Below are 21,857 nucleotides of genomic sequence, written 5' to 3' on the forward strand. Positions count from 1 at the left end.
GGATAGGGAGAAAAGCAGAAGCGCAAATGGAGTCACCTGAACAAATTCAGTGGTAGAATATTAATGTCTATATTGAAATTATAGAACTGAAGAAATATGTTGTTATGTCTGTTCTAGGTCAAAAGCTTCGAAAGACAAGCTGATATAATCCATTGAGTTATACACTCTAACTTTACATTAATATATATAAAAAATTCACACAGCAAACACACACACCCCATTTAAAACATTGCTTAAGTTTAATGTTTATTTCCCCAAGACAGCCTAGCCTGCACTCTACTTGGATAAATTTTACAAGCTAGTTTCTGCTGCTTCTAGTTTTAAACTTTAACCATGTTTCTGATGACAAGGAATGCTGCAAAAATACTCTAGTTCAACAAAGAGTTATGATCACAAAATAATTTTTATCCATTCTACAGTGTTTCAGATTTACCAGTTGATTTTTAAACACAAAGTAGATATAGATGCTAATGGTGGCTAATCTGGTATGTTTCTTATAGCAAACTGTTGTTCATGCAACACTTGTGCTCAAAGGGGAAGGCACAGGATTTCCTACAATGAGCCACCTTATAAAGAGTTCTTTTTGTACAAATTAATTTATGTCACATTTAATTTAGTGTGCATAACCTCAAAACTGAGGTATTATTCCAATTTATAAAAACCACTTGCATAACTTTTATGCAAGTCTAAAAAATACAAAGTTTTCTCCCTAAAGTGGCTCAAAATAGATTGTTCATGGCTGCCTACATCTAAGATAAAAAGATTCTAAAACAATTGAACAGATTAGGCATATTATTAAAGGTGTTCAAACCATTACCTGATTTGTACATCTATTCAAACCTCTTCATCAGTCTTTATTCAGCAGTACATATGCACCAAATTTCATTTTAGAAGTTTCCATATCATTTTCATAGAAAACAAAGTTCGAAAACAAATAACATTTAAACACAGCACGGTATTCTACCACAACTGAAACTTTTTTCTTCTTCTTTACAGGACTCAACAAAATCTAAAAATGAACTATGTTGTAATTTATCTCATGCAAAGATTTTTATGTTATCTCTGAAAATGAAAAGGATGGCTTTTTAAAGCACATTTTATTGTTTTATACTATTATGGCAACTTGTGTACTGCAACACAGTCTATTTTGAGGGAAATTTATGATTTTTTTCCATGCAAAAAATCTACACAAATTAGTTCTGATGATATGGAAAGCTTTTCATAGCATCAAACATTCATCTGGTGCAAATGCACAGGGAAACCTTCCTGAAAAGTTTTCTGACTTGAGAAGCAACTAAAGCCATACTAGGTAAATAAAAACTAAAAAAAAAATAAAATAAAAACTAAAAAAAAAAAAAAAAAAAAGAGGGGGTGGGAGAGGGAAGGGGTAATAGAAAACACAGGCTGCAGAGTAAACCAATGTCTGCTGCTAAACCGGTCTGTTTTCATGTCCAGTGTACATTAACACTTATGATCTCATTTTGATGATTTACTAGGTTTGTTATCAGCCCCCTGAAGGCGAATCAAGCTTGCATGCGTTCACATACAGCACCACAACCATACTCGCATACACAGTCACTCCAGGACTAGGAGTCTGCTTCATGAGTGAAGAGCCCTAGATTTGAAAGATGAACCTGGCTCTCTATCACTGAGCCAGACATTCATTCAACATTGTCCATTCACACATTGCTTCATAGCAAGGCCTGGGCTCATTTTCCTTTGACTTAAATGGGCATCCTATTCTCTTTTATGCTTACAAGGCTTAGAAGATGACAGTACTGCCTTTTCCCCTCAATTGATATACAGTAAGTCAATGTTCCTTCTCAGGCACTGAAGATCTGTGACCTGTAGCCCTTTTCACTTTGATCAACCTAAATAAGCATTCATGTAAAGTTTTCATTACATTTTGCCACTCATTCTCACTCGCACCCACTCGCCATCTTGACCTCATTTGGGCATTTTCTGTGATTCCAAATGAAATCTTCACATTTTCTTTCCCGATTTAATGCAGCAGCAGATCCCATGAGCCAAGCTTGATGGATCAAACCTTTTTATATATATGTGTATATATATATATATATCTCAGTGCTGCATTGTACCTAACTTCCACAACATCTTTCTAAAACTGGAACCCTTCTGTTGGTACATTGGCAGATGAATTGAAACCAAATGTTCCACCTTGTATTGTCTCTGGAACAAGGCTAGCATCTTCATCAATCTAAGGGAAAAAATAAAAAAAATGACAATTAGTTTTAAAGTATACATAAATAAAATTAGAGTAATAGTCTCATTTCCCCGAAAAAAGTATAAGAGAGATGATGAATGAAATATTTCGTGAAGACTTTTTCTTAAGGATGTCAAAACGAGAAGAAATTCAAGAATATGCAAAAAGAATATGGTATCTTCCAAAAGAATGAAAATTAAGTAATAAATTGGAGATGGCCATACATCTCAAACTGAGAGGATACTATAACTTCCTTTGTACCTGGGCAAACAGATATAACTTGATGACACTAAAACATTTAATGCCACCACTTTTTCTTAATCCTCACTCGAGGACATGCTTAGAGAGAGGAAGGGAGAGGGGGAGGGGGAGAGGGGGATAGAAGGAGAGGAATGGATGGAAGAAAGGAGGGAGAGAGAGAGATGTGAGACAGAAACATCGATCTGTTGCCTTCTGTATGTACTCTGTCTGGGGATCAAATCTGAAACCCAGGTAAGTGCCTTAACTGGTCATCGAAATGGCAACCTTTTGGTACATGGGACAATCCTGCAACCACCCCAGACACTTAGGCTGGGTGGTTAATTTTTAATAGTAGTTGAAGACAAATGACATTTGGATAAATAAAATTCTAGATGCTTTATATCTAAAGGTTCTTTTTTGAAATACAACAAAATTATGAGTCTATAGTAAAGTTCCTAGAAATGTGCACAACATCCTGAATTATTTTCAGAGTGTAAGAGAACAACAAAAAAAATGCATGTTGAAGTACTAGAAATCATAAGGCCCCGTGTATATCTAATTGCAAATTAGCACTTCCAAAAATTCAACTCTAAAGACACATGATAAAATCTATCCTTAAAAGAATATGCTTTTTCTAGATTTTATTTCTAATTTATCTAACTGGCATTGTATTCTAAATAGGACTTGAGCATCTAAAGGACTTGATACCTAAATAGTTTAATCTTTTAAAATAATTTTTAAAAATATTTTTTCTTTATTGATTTGAGAGAGAGAGAGAAAGTGAGGAGAGAGAGATAGAAACATCAATGAGAAAGATCATCAACTGGCTGCCTCCTTTATGTCCCCCACTCGGGATCAGGCCCACAACCTGGGCATGTGCCCTGACCAGGAATTGAACCAGCGACCTCTTAGAGCACTGATCGATGCTCAACCACTGAGCTACATTGGCCGGGCAATAGTTTAATCATCTTTAAGTAGAATCTATAATTTTCTTTTCTAGTAGTCATGTGATGCATTAATAATGTGGGTACATTCTGAAAAATACATTGTTAAGAGTGTAGTTACATAAACCTAGAGCCTACCACTCTAATTGTATATGCTAAACTTTTGTATGACTGGCAGTATAGTAGGTTTCTTTTACACCAGTTTCATGTGAGTAATGCACTTGGGTATGACATTACAATATCTATGACATCACTAAGTAATAGGAAGTTTTCGCCTCTGTCACTATATTCTTAAGGGTCCACTGTCATATGCACAGTTCGTTGATGACAGAAATGTTATGTGGTGCATGATTATTGTTATTGTCTTTGTCAGGTTATGGTCAAACAATACATGCTTCACAAAATGTTTAGCCCTGGCTGGGTGGCTCAGTTAGTTGGAGCGTTGTCCTGTACACCAAAAGGTTGCGGGTTCAATCCCTGATGGGGACACGTAAGGTGAGGCAACTGATCGATGTTTCTCTCACATTGATGTTCTCTCTCTCTCAAATCAATAAAAACATTTTTTTGGGTAAGGATTAAAAAAAAAGTTTAATAACATTCTATCTTTTTTTAAAATGTGGAAAAGTTTGTGGTATAAGACATTCAATTAAAACACTGAGAAAATCATTCAAGAAATGCACTGGTGGCTGTATCTAACCATTATAATTTTCTAAGGAACAACTGTTTTTTAATTTTAGCCTTACTTTTCCAAAGATGCAATACTAAAAAATAAGTTAATACTTTAATTTCATTCCCTCATACTGATAGTCTGAAGATACTTTTGTATACACCTTGTATTATATAGAAACATCTCTTTTGATGATTATTTTCGATTTATCTACCTATTTTCTTATTTGTATTCGCTCACCAACTAAAAATAACAGTGAGACTACAGTCAAAAGTGGATTAACTACTCATTGTCATAAAGGATCTATTACAGAATATCTAGTATCACTGTTTTGTGTATAAACACATCATGCTATTAACAATATAAAATACGAGAACTATAAAGACATCAAGTGAAAAATAAAGCCTGACTTGTCCAGTGTCAAAAAACATCCTTAACTTTTTCACCATTAGAGTTAGGATTATGTTTAATGCCCTAAGGAACATTAAAATATTGAAATAGCCCTGGCCAGTTTGGCTCAGCAGTTAGAGTGTCGGCCTGTGGTCCAGAGAGACCCGGGTTCGGTTCCCGCTAAGGGCACACACCTTGGTTGCAGTTTGTCCCCGGCCTTGGTTGGTTGTGCGGGTGGCAGCCACTCGATGTGTCCCTTTCACGCCGATGTTTCGCTCTCTCTCTCTTTTCCTCTCTCTCCCTCCCACTCTATCTGAATAAAAAATAGAAAAATGTCCTTGGGTGAGGATAAAAAAAAATACTGAAATAATTATGTTTCTGAAATAAGTGACATTACTGTCATATACCTATTTTAATTCCATTCCCCCCACATACATACATGTATTTCCTAGCTTATTATATTATTTCATCCACTTATATTACGAAAACTAAGAAAACGATAAAGTTATTAAATACATCAGCTGTAGAGAAGAACTGATCAATGATCTCATAGGCCAATTTGTAGATGTCTTCATTTTCATGATTTTGCAGTTGTTCAATTTTCTCCAGTCCTGCAAGAGATTTTATAAAGTGAAATAAAGTAATATCTAAAAAGTAGTGACAAAAAAGTTACAATAATCTTGGGATCACACAATCCATTTATTACATTGCAAATCTACAATTTTTGGGAAACTATTCTATAAGTGAATCTAAAAAAAAAAGATTTTATGCACAGAGTATAGCATGTTTATCTTAAAAAAATTAACAACCTGCATGTTTAAATGCATATGATTGAATAAGCAATGGGACATCTACCTATTCAGAAAAATATTACATAACCAATGTTTATACAGAGTAATAACATGTAAAAAATTGCTGTAGTTTGTTAAAAGTAGATTTATTCCATTTTCTTGCATCTGCCAAGTTTTTCTAGTGAGTATGTATGAAAAAAATTTAACAAACATAAATGTTAAGATGTCTATTAACTATAATCAAGATCAACCATAGTATTTCAGGGAAAAATGAAATTTTCACTGTAAACTTTGATGAGTTTGGTAAATTATAGACAGAACACTAAAAATATATAAACTTAACTTGTTAACATGCAAATTAGATATTGTTTTGCTTTTTAGGAGTAGTAATTTTAAGGTCTCTGAAAAAAGAATGGAATTGTCCTTTCATGACTGTTTTTCCTCTATTCCTTAAATGGTGAAAGCTGTTTTGGGCTCATTTTTCACTTTCCAAACTCTCCTTATGGGCCCTCCCATTAAAAAAACGTAGCTACTAATATAGGCTGAGGATCTGTAAATCTACTGCTTCATTTCCTTTCTGAGCTTCAGATGCATAAAATTTAAATGCCTGCATGATATAATTCCACCAGGACATTTCACATCTACCTAAAACTTAACTGTCCAAACACACAATTTGTTATTCGCCCTTTACTCATTTAAACTGTTTGTTCTACTGTATTCTAACTTGGTGATAACAGCTTGAAATCTTAGAGAAAGCCTAAGCTCCCCTTTCCTCAATACTCTACAATCAAATCGTAAAAGCTTCAAAGTCTCCATTTATTAAATCTTGCAACCACTCCTTTGTCTCCATTATCACTGTCTTCATTTATTGTGGCCCAACTACTAACTATTTTCCTAACTAATTTCCTATCTCTTGGCTCCAGTAGGTTCCATTCCTCTGCTAACCACGCTCCATCTAAATATACTAATGGCTTACCAAGTAAAATCTTCCAATGGCTTGTCAAGGCAGAATTCATTGGGGAGCTTTTAAGATACAGATTCCTGGTCCTCACCTCCAGTGAGGTAGGTAATGCTGAAGAGCTATTTATTTATTTATAATTAAAATATGTTACGTGGGTAAAAAAAAACAACAACCCAAAACAAAAGCAGTAAAACATTTTTAACTATGCCTGTTTTTAATTTTTCTGGTACACTTGCCAATTAGTTCCCTAACACTATTCCCCATCTTCTGCTCCTAACTTGATAGTTTTGCATTATTTCCTTTGTTATTCTATTTGTCATTTCAGTAACTTTAAAAATAGTAATTTCTTAGTGATTTTCAAGCCTCTGCACTCCTCTACTAAGTTGAAGAAGTAGTTCTCCTATGCTTATCATTAACTCTCCCTTCATTTACTTCTCAACTTGTCAGAAATATCTTTACTTTTATGCTTATCCAGGCTAACATTTACAATTTGTTCCACAACCACATTTGAGACTTCCATGTTCTGTGTACTTGTTAATCTAAGAGCTGAAAGCTAAGATGTGTTGTTTACATTCCAGGTGGCTCTGATACACAGCCAGATTTAGGAACTACTGCCCTACAGAATTAGAATATTTTATGTGCTAAAAAGCTTATAAGACTATAGGGGTCTGCTTATTGGCCATGTCTCAGCCCCATCTTTTGGCAGTTTCTACCCCATACTTGTGATTCAGCAACACTGAACTACTTGTAATTTGCTGAATGCTATTTCTCACCTCAGACTTTGCTCATGGTGTTATTTCTGCCTGGAACACCTTTCATCCCTTTTTACTTTATTAATCCTTATTCATCTCTCAAAATCCAGCTCAGGTGTGACTTCCTGCTTCTTCCAGGATGGATTAGGTATTTCATTTTGCTGTACATTTCTATTAGGGTAATTAGCACATTAAATCAGTTCATATTTATCTCCATGACTAGACTACATGCCTTGAGGGCAAGAACTGTGTCTTGTTTACCACTGTCATCCAAGTACCTTAGTACAGTGCCTGTTCAATATATGGTAGCAATTCAGTTACCTAAGCATATGCAAGAGGCTGAGCAGGACTGTACATATAGAACACAGTATTTACTTTATTCTGTTACTTGATTGTCTAAGACAGAAAAATACAGAAGTGCTATATTAGTCAAAAAATAAACATAGTTACAAAAAGAACATTAGAATGTGTAATAATAGCTTATAATAAACTTACCTCCACATTCTTCTATAAGATTGGCTATGGTTTCTGCCTCATCTTCAGCCATTTTTAATATATTACTTAGTCCATCGAGTACTACTTGCACAACTTGTGCATCTTTCACAGTCAGCAAGTTGCAAAAAGGTGGAATAACATTTTGTTGAATTAGGCAGGCCACCTGAAGAATAAAAACACCATGATATAATAAACGTAAGTAATTTTGTTTGTGTACCATATTATCTCACTGAAACAATTTTGACTTTAAAATTTTAAGTATGAAACTATAACCTCATCTCTCACCTGTGAAGTTTGACTACATTACTCTAACTTCCTTCTCTTTATCATGTAAGTTTATTTTTCTTGAACTTAGAAAAAAATTAAGTGAAAGTGAATCACTCAACTTCATATGAAACATTTCTTTGCCGTAATACTCTTATCAAAGATCCTTTCCCCTTTAATTAAGAAATTATAACAGTTAAAAGGCTGAATATTAAGAAAAAAAAACTGTTCAACGAGAACATCTTTACTGTTACATTTAGCGTTTTCATATCCTTGGCTACCTTCAATCCACTCTTCTATTGGTTCTGTAATATTTTCTATCATTTTTATATTGTTAGTTATTATTTCCATGTATATTTATATTGTGCTCTGTATTCCTATTTAAGTGGATTCACTGCTATAGCTTATTTGTGATAATTATCAGTTTAATGCTTATCAGCTCCAAACACACTCTTCTTAAACTATCTGTGAAACATATCTGGGACCTTTAAAACCCATTTCCTTTTGCCAGTTGGCACAGCATTAAGCTGTGTCACCTGCGCACTCTAAGAGTGTGTGTCTCTTTAAATTTTATGCTCTAGGCACCTCACACTCCTCACTCTAGTTCTTACTCCCAGCCTTTGGGTTGAGTTTAGTTCTTACCAAGTGACCGTAAATTTCTGTTGCTCAGCCTGGCCCGTGTGGCTCAGTGGTTGAGCATCGACCCATGTACCAAGAGGTAACCAGTATGATTCTCGGTCAGGGCACATGCCCAGGTCAGGGCCAAATCCCCAGTTGGGGGGCATGAAGGAGGCGGCCAACTGATGTTCTCGCTCATCGATGTTTTTCTCTCTCCTTCCCTCTCCCCCTTCCTCTCTCTCTAAAAATCAATAAAGAAAAAAATTTTTTGTGTGTGGCTTATTTGTTAGGCAAATATGCAAGGGAGTTCCACTCTGCCCAATTCACTAAAAAGTCCTTTCTTAATACTGTTAAAAAAACAAAAGAACAACCCTGACTATAAGTGTTTCAATCTTATCATAAATTAGAAAATTCTTGTAGCCCAAGAAGTTGGAAAGAAAACATTTCTCATCTATGAATTGTAACTAAAGGAAGTTAAGGTGACACTTTTATATGGGGGTAAAAATAATCACAGAATGTCTGTTATCTTACTATTATTTTAAATTATGATTTACTGAAATCTAAAACTTAAATTATCTTTCAGTTTTGAGAAATAAATAAGAGCTGAACTTACTTGATCTTTCCTTCCACTAATTGTTAAGTTACTTATGGCCCAAGCAGCTTCTTTCTGAGTGCCAAAATCCCCCTGCAAAAGCAAAGCAAAGGATACAAACTGCAATATAAAGTAAGTTAGAAAAAAATGTTTTCTGAATTTTATTGGGGTGACACTGGTTAACAAGTGTATAGGTTTCAGGTGTACAATTCCACAACATATCATGTATACACTGTATTGTGCGTTCACGACCCCAAGTCAAGTCTTCGCCATCATCATTTATCCCCCTATACCCTCCTTTACCTCCCTCCTCCTGGCAATCACACCACACTGTTGTCTGTGTCTATGAATTTTTTCTCTTTTTATGCTCAATCCCTCCAACACACCCCAGTTGAGATATTTTTCAACTGCTAAACATTTCCTCAGGTTTACACTGCTAGCCTTTCTATAGGCACACTAAGTTTTACTTATTAAGATAAACCTTTAAACTCAATTTACCCTAACCACATGGAGACTTGTTTTTGCAAACTCTGCTAGCAACAAATTACTTGGTATGTATTATTGTTCAATAATTTCAGATTAAATAAAATAAAGTTAAGGATAAAATAAAATAGTTAAAAACATAAGAAAATGTACAATTTAAAGAAATGTCAAATAAGAAGTATCCTTTTAAACATATAACAGTTTTCTTTCTTTCTTTTTACATTTAAAATATACCTTTATTGATTTTTTAGAGAGAGAGGAAGGGAGAGAGAAAGAAACATTGATGCAAGAGAGATACACTGATCTCCTGCATGCCACACACTGGGAATCGAGCCCACAACCCGGGCATGTGCCCTAACTGGGAATCATGGGAAGATTCTCAATCCACTGAGTCACATCAGCTAGGCAAAACATGTAACAGAGATTTAAAAATGATAACGCCCACCATTAATTCAATAAATTATGATGTAAGTATTACCCTCATATTTTGCCTTTCAAATACAAATTGAAACATATATTTAAAAAGTCATGATTTAGCCCTGGCCGGTTTGGCTCAGCGGTTGGAGCGTCGGCCTGCGGTACGGAGAAACCTGGGTTCGGTTCCCGCTAAGGGCACGTACCTCGGTTGTAGTTTGTCCCCGGCCCTGGTTGGTCGTGCGGGTGGCAGCCACTCAATGTGTCCCTTCACATCGATGTTTCTCTCTCTCTCTCTCTCTTCCTCTCCCTCCCTCCCGCTCTATCTGAACAAAAAATGGAAAAATGTCCTCGGGTGAGGATAATAAATAAATAAATAAATAAATAGTCATGATTTAGTAATCTCACTTTAAGAATTTACCAAGAAAATGATTTAAAACAAGGTCATATTATGTATCTATCTATATATACTGTCTTAGCAGCATACAATAGTTAAAAAGTAAAAGCAACTCAAATTCTCAATAGGGAAATAATTAACTAATTACAGTAACTCTACTGAATAAAATAATAACCAGTTATTAAATTTTAAGAAGCTAGCAACCGGGAAGAATGCTTATAATGTATTAAGAAGAAAACATGTAAATAAGAACAACAAAAATTAAAACTACAGAGGGAATATTTACTCTTATTTATCTGACTGATCAACTCCAAGTATCTGTCAGTAGGAGTGCAAAATGGTACAACCCTTGTGGGGAGTAGGTGTAATATAGTAAAATTTACATATAGGAATACATGTAGATCTAGTAATCCCAAATATAACCTGGCAAAAAACAAACAACAAAACATACGAACTACTTTTTAAAGTACTATTTAATAGCAAAACACTAGAAACATCTCAAATATCATAAAATAATGTACTGAATACATTATAGCACATCCATACATACAGCGGAGTGCTATGTAGCTACAACAAAAATAATAAAAAGGAATAAGGAAGCTACAGTGTCATGGGAGTGATCTCCAGGATGTATTTTGAAAAATATTTTTAAAAAGGCAAATGCAAGAAAATATGATAGGGTGGAAATAGGCATGTACATAGGCATTTACTTATATTTAAAAAAGAAACAATGGAGGAATAAACCAAAAACTAATATAAACTATTATCTGTAAAGGAAGGGAGACAATAAAGAGAAATGGGCAGAAATGTAAATTAGCCTTTTTTATATGGAACTAAAACAAGGTACATATTTTTTACTTGGAAACCATATAATGCTTTATATAACCAAAATCAAAATTTAAAAAATGGAGTAATCATGTTGTTTGTGGCAGTGTGGTCTTGTTATTTTGCTAGATTTTATATTATATATCTCAATATATCCTCAGTTTTTTCAGGAAGATTTCCAGAATAAAAGAGATCAGAACATAAAATCAAAGAAATGAAAATAAAAGCACTTCTCTTTTAAACAGCCAGTAATACCCAATAGCTTCCTTTCATTCATAATTTTTTATAAATTCTCATGTTCACATTATATTTCACTTTCTAAAAAATACATTATCACTTATTTTGTTCACTCAGTCCTAGAAACAATGACAACTTTGTAGCAATGATCATTCTTAGTACTTTAACTATGATCCTTAAATACCATTCCCTACAAAAAAGAACCATGACACCCAGGAGAAATAGTTCTTTCAAGGTCTAGGTCAGAAAATATTTAAGATAAGCCTGGGAATCATGTCATATCCATGAAGAAGAAAGCTCTCAAAAACTACATGGTGATGAAAAAACAAACAAACAAACAAACAAACAAACAAACAAACAAAAACCCCACAGAGACACCAAATTTAAGAGGTTCCCTTTGGTCAGGGAACAATCTAAATGCCAGAAAGAATTATAATGGACTAAAACTTACACACACACAAATATATGTAAGTAAATAAATCCGTAATTTCCAAATAACACTAAAAATTCCACCTTAGTCTCCTCTCCTTTTGAGGATTGAACCTGCAACCAGGTATGTGCCCTGACCAGGAATCGAACCTGAGACCCTTCGGAGCATCGATGATGCTCCAGCCAAATGAGCCACACTGGCCAGGGCTCACATAATTTGTTAAATTTAAACCCTTTACTCTTACTCAGATACATATAAGGATGATTTTCTTACCTTATCCAAAAGGTGTATTATCATTGGGACAAGATTGGCATCAATTACTGCCTGAACCTGCTGCTGATTTCCTGCCGTGATGTTAGAGAGGAACCACACTGCTTCCTGTAGAACAAGACCCTTTCAATATTTCTCATTAAAAAATAAAATCTGCATCTGAACTAAGAAAAAAACATGTTCACTACAATGTCTAAATAATTTTATTATGGAATGGGTTCCATAATAAAAATTTTAGGAACCTCAACTCTATCTCTTTTCATGTTTTCTTTGGACAAATGGCTAATCCAAGTCATAATGAACTAACTCTTCTAGAGTATTTTTGAAAGCAATTTCCCAAACACTAAGACTCAGGAAGAAGGCTGGCTGAACAAGTACTAAGGAATCAAAGGGATGTTACACAAATACAAACCCTAAAACTACTGTAAACAAGATTCAGCATCCCCCTAACATAATGTGCTTTATTCTCTATTCTATTCTGATCAAGAGTCCCAGCCAAAGTAGAATAAAATAGTGTGTTGTTTTAACATACTTATTTGTAAGTCATTCAATGCCCCAAGTCTCTCAAGAGCTAAAGCAGAACCAGATGTTTGAATCCTTTACTGGTTTACCTTAAAGATCTTACTTAACGCTATCCTTTATACCACAATGGTGCTACTTTGGCCAAGATGTTTACAAGCTTTTACAGGTTTCATAGATAATACATGCACACTGAAACCACAGTTAACATGAAACAAGGCAAAATATCTACTTAACATCCTATGTTGGACATTACTATAATTTATCAAACTTAATATATTTATCAATTTACTAAAGGGAAACATTTTCTCTGCCTTAAACAACTTTCACTCAAAAAACTATTAGTATTAGCTAGTGTGCAATAATAGGCTCTTTCGGATCAGATCACAGGAACGTGTTTAATGAACCTGTTAAAGATTTTAGGGTGTTAGGCTACTTAGGTGAGCTGTTCTTGGGTTATAATCATCGGCCATGTTGTAATCAACAACCCATGTATTTCTACAACAGCCTCAGATGCACTCCAATATCAGCATCACCAGTCAGTGCCCCCTTTCCATAGCCTCCACGAACACGCGCACACACACACACACCCCTCCCCCCACATTAAGTATCTATAAAATATTAAACCTAGATTACTTAACTTACATATTAAAAATTTCCAATCATACAACATTCAACACCCAATTATCTTTATTTCATCATTTCCAAGAGAGCCAAATTTGCACTGTTTATAATTGGTTTGTTTATGGAAAATCATATACCAATCCATGTTACAAATAGTAAAATATTTTATCTTCTTTCGATGTCTAAATGACAGTTTACACTAATATTATAAGCAGTTCCGAGTCCCTAACTTTACAAATGAAAACTGCTGATATTTTATTTATTAAATAGTATTTAAGAATACTTACTTTATTAATTTTCTCTTTGGGATGTGTCAGAAGTGCTGGGAAATGTGACAGAGCATCACAGTTCAAAACTACTTGTGTTTGCTCATCAGTTCCAGTAACAATGTTGCCTACAGCTCGAAGTGCAGCAGTCTGAAACATAAAAAGATTTAATGAGATGTTTGTTCTATGTGAAATATTCCTTATCAGAGGTATGTCAGGCAGGTTATGAAAGTTTCATTCCTTCCTTCCTTCACTCACTCATATCAACCTATCTGTTTTGAAAAAGTTGTGTCACACACTGACTTAGGAAAAGAGTGAATAGAACACAAATCCCAGCTCTTATGAAGCTCACATTATTGTAGAAGTGAGTCAAAAAACAAATAATAATAATAATTTTAGGTAGTAATTAGGGCCATAAAGAAAATAAAGTGTACTTTAGATTTTAGATTTAGTGTTTCAGTAAGTTAAGAAAAACACAGTGCCTTTCTGAAGGAAAGCAGGAATCTGCTTAATATATGAGATTTCACTAATCATACAAATTTGAATTATCAATTATTTTTCTTTAGTTGTATTAGGTCATTTTCTGTTACTTTTTTTGGCGAATTTTTCCTTCTATAAGACAAACAACCCAGTTTTTTATTTTCAAATGAGATATAATTCACATAAAATTCATCCTTTTCAAGTCTACAATTTAGTTTTTCTTAGTATATTCAAAGTTGTACATCCACAACTATTATATAATTCCAGAATATTTTCATCACCCCAGAAAAGGATATCTGGACCCCATAGGAGAAATTCCCATCATCCTTACCTCCAGATTGCTGGCACTCACACTATGCCTATTCCTGTGGATTTGCCTGTTCTGGACATTTCATATAATCGGAATAAAACAGTAGATGACTTTTTGCGTTTGGCTTCTTTCACTTAACATAATCTTTTTAATGTCCATTCATGTTGTAGAATGTATCAGAATTTCATTCCTTTTTGTGGCCAAATAATACTGCACTGCATGGCTATATCTCATTTTATTTAAACATTCATTAATTGATGGACATTTGGATTTTTTCCACTTTTTGGCTATTAAGAATACCGCCATGAACATTTGTGTATAAGTTTTTTAAAATGTTTTTATTGATTTTTTAATTTTTATTTTAAGAGAGAGAGGGAGAGATAGAAACATTGATGTGAAAGAGATACATCAATTGGCTGCCTCCTGCACGCCGCTACTGGGGATCAAGCCTACAACCCGCGCATGTGCCCTGACTGAAAATCCAACTAGGACCTCTTAGACCATAGGCCTATGCTTAATCCACTGAGACACACTGGCCAGGCTGTGTACAAATTTTTATGTGAAAATATGTTTTCAGTTCTCCTGAGTATATATCTGAGTGAAATTGCTGGGTCATAAAATACACTATGTCTAACTTTCTGAGGTCCTGTCAAACTAATTTCCAAAGAGGCTGTACCATTTTATAATCCCACCAGTAGTGTATGAGGACTCCACTTTCTCTACATCCTTGCCAACACCTGTTACTGCCTTTCTAAAAAAAAAAAAATGTTTTTATCAATTTTTAGAGAGAAAGGAAGGGAGAGGGAGAGATAGAAACATCAATGAGAGAGACACATCGATTGGCTGCCTCCTGCACACTCCCAATGGGGATCCAGACCACAACCTGGGCATGTGCCTTGACCAGGAATTGAACCAGTGACCTCTTGATCCATGAGTTGATGCTCAACCACTGACCCACACTGGCTGGACGTTACTTATCTTTTTTATTATAGCCATCCTTGTAGGTATAAAGAGGTATTTCCTTAATGACTAATAATGATGAACATCTCATGTGCTTACCGACCATTTGTATGTCTTCTTAGGAAAACTATATTTAAATCTTTTGTCCATTTCTAAATTGGGTTAATCTTTTTACTGTTAAGTTGATTATGTATTTTGGATATAAGTCCCTTTTTAGATATATGATTTGCAAAATTCTCTTCTATGCTGTAGGATGTCTTTTCACTTTCTTGATAGTGTCCTTTGAAGCACAGTTTTAAATGTTGGTAAAGTCCAATTTATCTAATTTTTTCCTTGGGTGCTTGTGGTGTCTTATCTAAGAAGCTACTGCCAAATCCAAGGTCAAAGAGATTTACACCTGTTTTTTCTTCTAAGAAGTTTACACTTTTAGCCCTGGCTCCTTTGGCTCAGCAGTTAGAGCATCGGCCTGCAGACCAATGAGTCGCAGGTTCACCTCCAGTCAAGGGCATGTACCTTAGTTGCAGTTCATCCCTGGCCCTAGTTGGGTCGTGCGGGAGGCAGCCAGTCAATGTGGCACTATCACATCAATGTTTCTCTCTGTCTCTCTCTCTCTCCCTCCCTTCCATTCTATCTAATGATACATAGAAAAATATCCTTGGGTGAGGAATAAAAAAATAAATGAATAAATAAGCTTGAGTTTCTTTTAAAGAGAAAAATGAAGTTTATACTTTTAGTTCTTAACACTAATGTGTTTGAGCCATTTTAAGCTATTTTTAAAATATGGTGTAAAACAGAGGTTCAACTTTATTATTATTTTTTTTTGGTGGTACGTGCCCCTAGTGGGAACCGAACCCGGGACTCTCTGGTCCGCAGGCTGACACTCAACTGCTGAGCCAAACTGGCCAGGGCTCAACTTTATTCTTTTACATGTGTAGTCTCAGCATCATTTCTTTAAAAAAATAAATAAATAAATAAATTTTTTTCCCCCTTTATTGATTTGAGAGAGAGGAAGTGAATGCAAGAGAGACAGAAACATGGGTGAGAAAGAACATCAACTGGCCACCTCCTGCATGTCCCCCACTGGGGATCGGGCCCACAACCTGGGCATGTATCCTGACCGGGAATCAAATCGACAACCTCTTGGTGTGTGGGCTGATGCTCAACCACTGAGCCACACGGGCCGGACTCAGCATTATTTCTTGAATGTACTTTTTTTTTACCCACTGAATTTCTTTGGCACCCTCGTTGAGTTTCAACTGATCACAAAGATATGGGCTTATTTTTGGAGCCCTGATTCTATTTCACTGTCCATTTTTTAATGTCATACTTAAAGCAATTAGTGGTAAGAAAAAGTTATGTTTTTATCAACAATAAACTCACCTGAACTTTAACTTCCTGGTGGCTGAGCAGAGGAACCAAATGAGGTACTATTCCAGAGTCTATTACCATCTGTATCTGTTCATTGCCAGCATCAGTAAGGTAAGAGAGGGCCCAGACCGTATCTACCAGTATCTAATGAATAAAATGAAAATTCAAATAGCCTTTAAGTATTTTCTCATTTTAATAATTCTTAACCATATAGACTAATCTATGATTGTTCTACTACTTTCTTTTTCTCTCACCTCAATTCACTGAGATCTTTTTACTATACTAAATATCATCATCTATGAATGTTTGTATCTAGTATCTAGTACATCTTTCAGCCACATTCAGAATGTTTAAGTTAATTATGATCCCTGTCACAGTTTAGTATCTAATTTTAATTCACTAAGATAAAAAACACACTAGATAGCACATGAAATAGAAGAAATTCTCTTTCCCAAATGCTCAGACTGAGGGATAATAGATCCAAGGACATTGTGGTAAATGTTTATAGTTGGAGAGAATAAATGTATTCAGCATACACAGTGGTTCCAAACATCTGGGCTAGATGGATATATTCAAGGTGTTCTCCAGTATTATTACTACCATGCAAGTATGTCTAAAGCCAATAAGCCAATATTAGGATTATAGTAGTTTCATCTTTTCCAATCAGTTTGCTTTGCTTATAAAACCAGAGGCAACTTCCCAAACAATGAAAAGTCTCTCACAGCTGCAGATCAAAACATGAAAAGCAACCCATGAGATCTATAATAAAAAAAACACATTCTAGGTAGAAAAATAAAATACATAATTTATACAAGCTGCCAAAACTACTTACAAAAAGAGCCTCTGTAATTTATACTTAAAATTTGCTTGTGATTTTTAATTATACCTGGCCATTGTGTTTCTTCTTTCTTTGTATTTAAGTCCTATTTAGAAGTTATGGCCAAAAGGAAGTATGGCAAACAACTGTTAAACTGCTACATAAATAAAAGAAATACTGACTAAGACACACATGTGAATAAAAATTATGCCTGGAACTTTACTTTTAAAGCCTTTCTGAGCCCTGGCCGGTTTGGCTCAGCGGTTAGAGCGTTGGCCTGCGGTCCGGAGAGACCCGGGTTCGGTTCCCGCTAAGGGCACGTACTTCGGTTGCAGTTTGTCCCCGGCCCTGGTTGGTCGTGCGGTGGCAGCCAGTCGATGTGTCCCTTTCACATCGATGTTTCTCTCTCTCTATCTCTTCCTCTCTCTCCCTCCCACTCTATCTGTACAAAAAATGGGAAAATGTCCTCGGGTGAGGATTAAAAAAAAACAAAACAACCTAAAGCCTTTCTGAAATATGGACTCTGTGTCAAAAGACAAACCAGAGAAGCTTGAAACATTTTAAATTCTAAACCAATGTTATGTTTAAAACATCCAAGAAGCTCCTAGAAGGAGAACATATCACTTTGCCATTGTTCCTTTCAAGAATTTAAGAAAGCTCTATGGATCTTTTTAATATAAAAAGAAGACACCAAATGAGAAAATTCACATACACAAAGTAGTATCAAAATATGTGAAACAACAAAATTACAACTTATAAATATCATCTTTTTTCTGGAGTGCCAACATATGCCAAAATTTGTTGATATGAGAAAAAATTTCAAGTTAACTGTGCCATGACTATATATAAAATCCAGATAGATTTTTTAAAAGGCTATAGTAAACAAGTTATTAATATGCTCATATTAAAATCACAATTTAAATCAGACACAATCTCATATATACTTTTTGTAACAGAAAAATTTAACATTCCATGATAAGTTTACTATCTACAACCTTGTGTTTCACTTATGGTTTTTGAAAGCAGTTTTGTTTTTATTTTTTATTACTTTGATGGTCTGACTTAAAAATTTGCTGCTAAGTATTTACCTAAGATGATTTTATTTTTAGTAAACATTATTACTTAGTAAAGATGCTACTAAAAAAGAACAATGCAAACTGGCTTGAGAAATTAGAGATACATAAAAGGCAAGAAAAACAGAATTAAAATCTCAAGTCGATTCGGGTAAACAGGTAGAAAGAACACAATACATCTCGGAATAAGATCAAACAAGATGTCTTGTTTTCAGGTAAAGGTATAAACTTTGAGATTAATCTTTCTTGGAAATCTTACAAAGGTAAAATATTAACATTTATACTTTCATCAAACACTCTGGCTATATAAGGAGCCAAAACCAAAAAATTGCTTACATATTTTTTTTTTTTTATTAAGATCTTAAACTATCTGGAGCTAAAAAAAAAAGTAAGAGAAAAGATCATATTCACCTAATGAGTTTTGTACATTATATCACTACTTGATGTAGTATCATTCTAACTTTAATTTGTTTCATATTCTTTAGAGAGATCCTGGCAAAATGCTATTATCCTAGAAACTGTAAAGGAATGGAGCAGTTTATCAAACACTGGACCTCATACCAAACTGTGTTTTTAAAGAACCACACAAGTTCCTGATTGTTGCTATGCATTTTATCCACGTGATTTCCTTTACCATTACACATATTCCTAGCTTTTCTAAAAACATACAGAAGGCTACACTGGCTTTATAAGTAGTCAGGGCAGTTTTCCACCTCATTCATACTCTGAGTTACTTTTTCCTTTGACATCTGTGTTAGTAAGAATAAGTAAGATTTATTTATTATGTTTAAATCTAGTTAGCATTGACTTTTTTCCCCATATTGTCTGGATTTCAAGAGTTATCTCTACAGCAAGTGAGGCCACTACCAAGGACACCATACATGGACAAATAGAGTAAAAATGAAACTAAAGAGCAAATACTGCCCATGATTTGGTTTATATATATGAATACAAAATCATGCATAAAGGCACAGATATTTCTTTTTTATCCTTCAAAAAACAAAAACACTGAGTGTATAACTTCCAATATAAGTTTTTAACACTAATGTGTGTATGTATGTGTGTGTGTGTACACATACTTTATTGTTCAGACCAAAATAACAGTTAGGCTTAATTTCTTCACTGCAATTACATTTAGTGATATAAGTAAACACAGAGTATAAAAATGCCAAGTTATATATTACAGCTCATGAAATGGAAAAATCTGATAGAGAACACTGACATGATGTCTTCTAGTACATCAAACCTCGGTTTTTGAATGTCTCCCATTTTAAACAATTCGAGTCAACCCAACAACCCTTTCAGATTGATACCTGTATGATCAGTCACACGTCTCTCAGGTGACAAACAAAAGAGAATGCATGAGTATGAGTCAGTTTACAACTGTTAATACCTCAGGAAATTGTGCTGTGAATATATATACATAAATACATATTTATGTATTTATGTATATGTACATATATATATATATATATATATATATAGGTTAATCCTCACCTGAGGATATTTTTCCATTGATTTTTTTTTAGATAGAGTAAAAAGGGGGGAGGGGGGAGTGAAAGAGAGAGAGAGAGAAAGATGGCTCAGTTGCCTCCCGCAAGGCCCTGACCAGTGATAGAACCTGCAACCCAGGTATGTGCCCTTGACTGGGAATTGAACCTGCAACCCTTTGGTCTGAGTGCTAATGCTCTAACTGCTGAGCCTAACCGGCCAGGGCTATTTTTGTTGTTTTTTTTTGCTTTTGTTACTTGCTGATTACTATTGTGAAATTTTCATTTATTATTGTACATCTTATTTCCTTTTTGTTAAATTTTCATTTACATTTCATGTCCTTTTTGTCTTTACAGTGTTTATTTATAGATTAAACAGAACAATGGACATGTACTATATATAAGAAAGGTTAAAACAGGAAATCATTTGGGGGTCTGGAATGGATTAATTCAATTTACATTATTTCTAATGGGAAAAAATGCTTTGGTTTTCAAGCAGCTTTCCTGAACAAATTAAATCCAAAAACCAAGGTTCCACTGTATAACATTTTCTCCCCTATGATATAGGGAATCCCGAAACACACACACACACACACACACAAATATATGAAGCATTTACTCACATTTACATCTGTGTGATGAATTAAAACACAAAGCGCTGGAAGAATCTGAAGGGAGAAATATATAGATTTTAAAACATATATTGATAAAAACATACCCATAATGATATTTACTTAAGTTTTAAAACAAAAACACTTGCTTACCTCCTGAATGGTTTCCATTGGGGGTGGTGGGTCTTTGTGCCGACATAAATTGACCATAACCCAAGTAACATTTCTTAAGAATGTTATAGGAATAGATGGACTTATGAAGGAAAGTAAAGGTTTCACAACTCCAAGATTTATGACATAATCTCTACACTGTGGCCCATCACCTGTAGGAAGGATTTATCAATTCAATAAAATATGATGACAACAGCAATTCAGAAAACAAAGAACTGGGTTCAGTATGCTGCTTTCTGTATTTTAACCAATTATAAAACTATTTAGTTTTATATAAACATTTTAGACAATAATAACCAAGTTCACATTTTAGGGCTCTGAACCAAGAGAAGCAATGTAAGGTACTAAAGTTTTATTTTTTGCATATTATTCACACATTCAGGGTTATAAGCTGCTCCATTTATGAAACGTTTTTATGCCATCTAAACACTAGAAGCCTAAGGGTTCTTTAAAATACTTTGCAAACAGAAAACTGTTGACTTTTTTTCTCTTTCAATGACAATATCAGTTTAACAAACTTTCTTTCATGTAATAAAAAGATATACCATAATACTATTAGAGAGAAAATATTTGTAGAATTTATACTGATGATCAAATATCAAAGATTAAGAGTATGAACTAGAAATTATTCTATATATTTAGAAAACTAAGTAAAAAAATAGGGGTTGGGGTGGGGAGAACCAACACCCTACTGGGCTCTCAGATCTACTGACACAGAAAATATACAAGTCCAGGATTTCATGTTTTAGCAAGCCAAACTGTTTTTGTTTTGTTTTAATCCTCACCCAAGGATACGATTATTGATTTGAGAGAGAGGGAGAGGGAGAGAGGAAAAACATCGATATGAGAAAGAAACATTAATTGGTTGCTTCCCGTACATGTCCCAACCAGGGATCGAACCCACAAACTTCTGGTGTAAAGGAATGGTGCTCCAACTAACTGAGCCACCTGGCCAGGGCCCAAACTGTTTTGGTTTTTTTTCCTCTTTATTTTTAGAGGAAGAGGGAGAGACAGAGAGAAACATCGATGAGAAAGACCATCAGTTAGCCGCCTCCTACATGTCCCACACTGGGGATCAGGCCCACAACCCCGGCATGTGCCCTGACCGGGAATTGAACCGATGACCTCTTGATGCATGGGTCGATGCTCAACCACTGAGCCTCACCGGCGGGGC

At 34.7% G+C, this 21,857-nt stretch overlaps 1 protein-coding gene and 1 non-coding gene across 3 annotated transcripts in view; both read right to left on the minus strand.

Moving 5' to 3' along the window:
- Positions 1-220: 220 nt before the first annotated feature.
- The window catches only part of KPNA4 (karyopherin subunit alpha 4), a 58,846-nt gene continuing 37,209 nt past the window's right edge, over positions 221-21,857 (minus strand). Inside the window, exons 9-17 of one of the 2 annotated variants that reach the window (XM_036242707.1) lie at positions 20,666-20,835; positions 20,525-20,569; positions 16,534-16,665; positions 13,425-13,553; positions 11,998-12,102; positions 8,960-9,031; positions 7,465-7,627; positions 4,982-5,076; positions 221-2,218 (exon numbers count right to left, since the gene is read on the minus strand). In XM_036242707.1, the coding sequence (XP_036098600.1) occupies positions 2,120-2,218; positions 4,982-5,076; positions 7,465-7,627; positions 8,960-9,031; positions 11,998-12,102; positions 13,425-13,553; positions 16,534-16,665; positions 20,525-20,569; positions 20,666-20,835 (1,010 nt within the window). In that variant the 3' untranslated portion in view covers positions 221-2,119. Of the gene's footprint in view, positions 2,219-4,981; positions 5,077-6,990; positions 7,141-7,464; positions 7,628-8,959; positions 9,032-11,997; positions 12,103-13,424; positions 13,554-16,533; positions 16,666-20,524; positions 20,570-20,665; positions 20,836-21,857 lie in introns of those variants that run through there. The other variant, XR_004956796.1, reaches the window with a different exon arrangement.
- On the minus strand, positions 12,888-13,220 carry LOC118618035. The gene has a single exon (XR_004956974.1).

This window comes from Molossus molossus, unplaced genomic scaffold (genome assembly GCF_014108415.1).
Source record: "Molossus molossus isolate mMolMol1 unplaced genomic scaffold, mMolMol1.p scaffold_m16_p_5, whole genome shotgun sequence".
Lineage (NCBI taxonomy): Eukaryota > Metazoa > Chordata > Mammalia > Chiroptera > Molossidae > Molossus > Molossus molossus.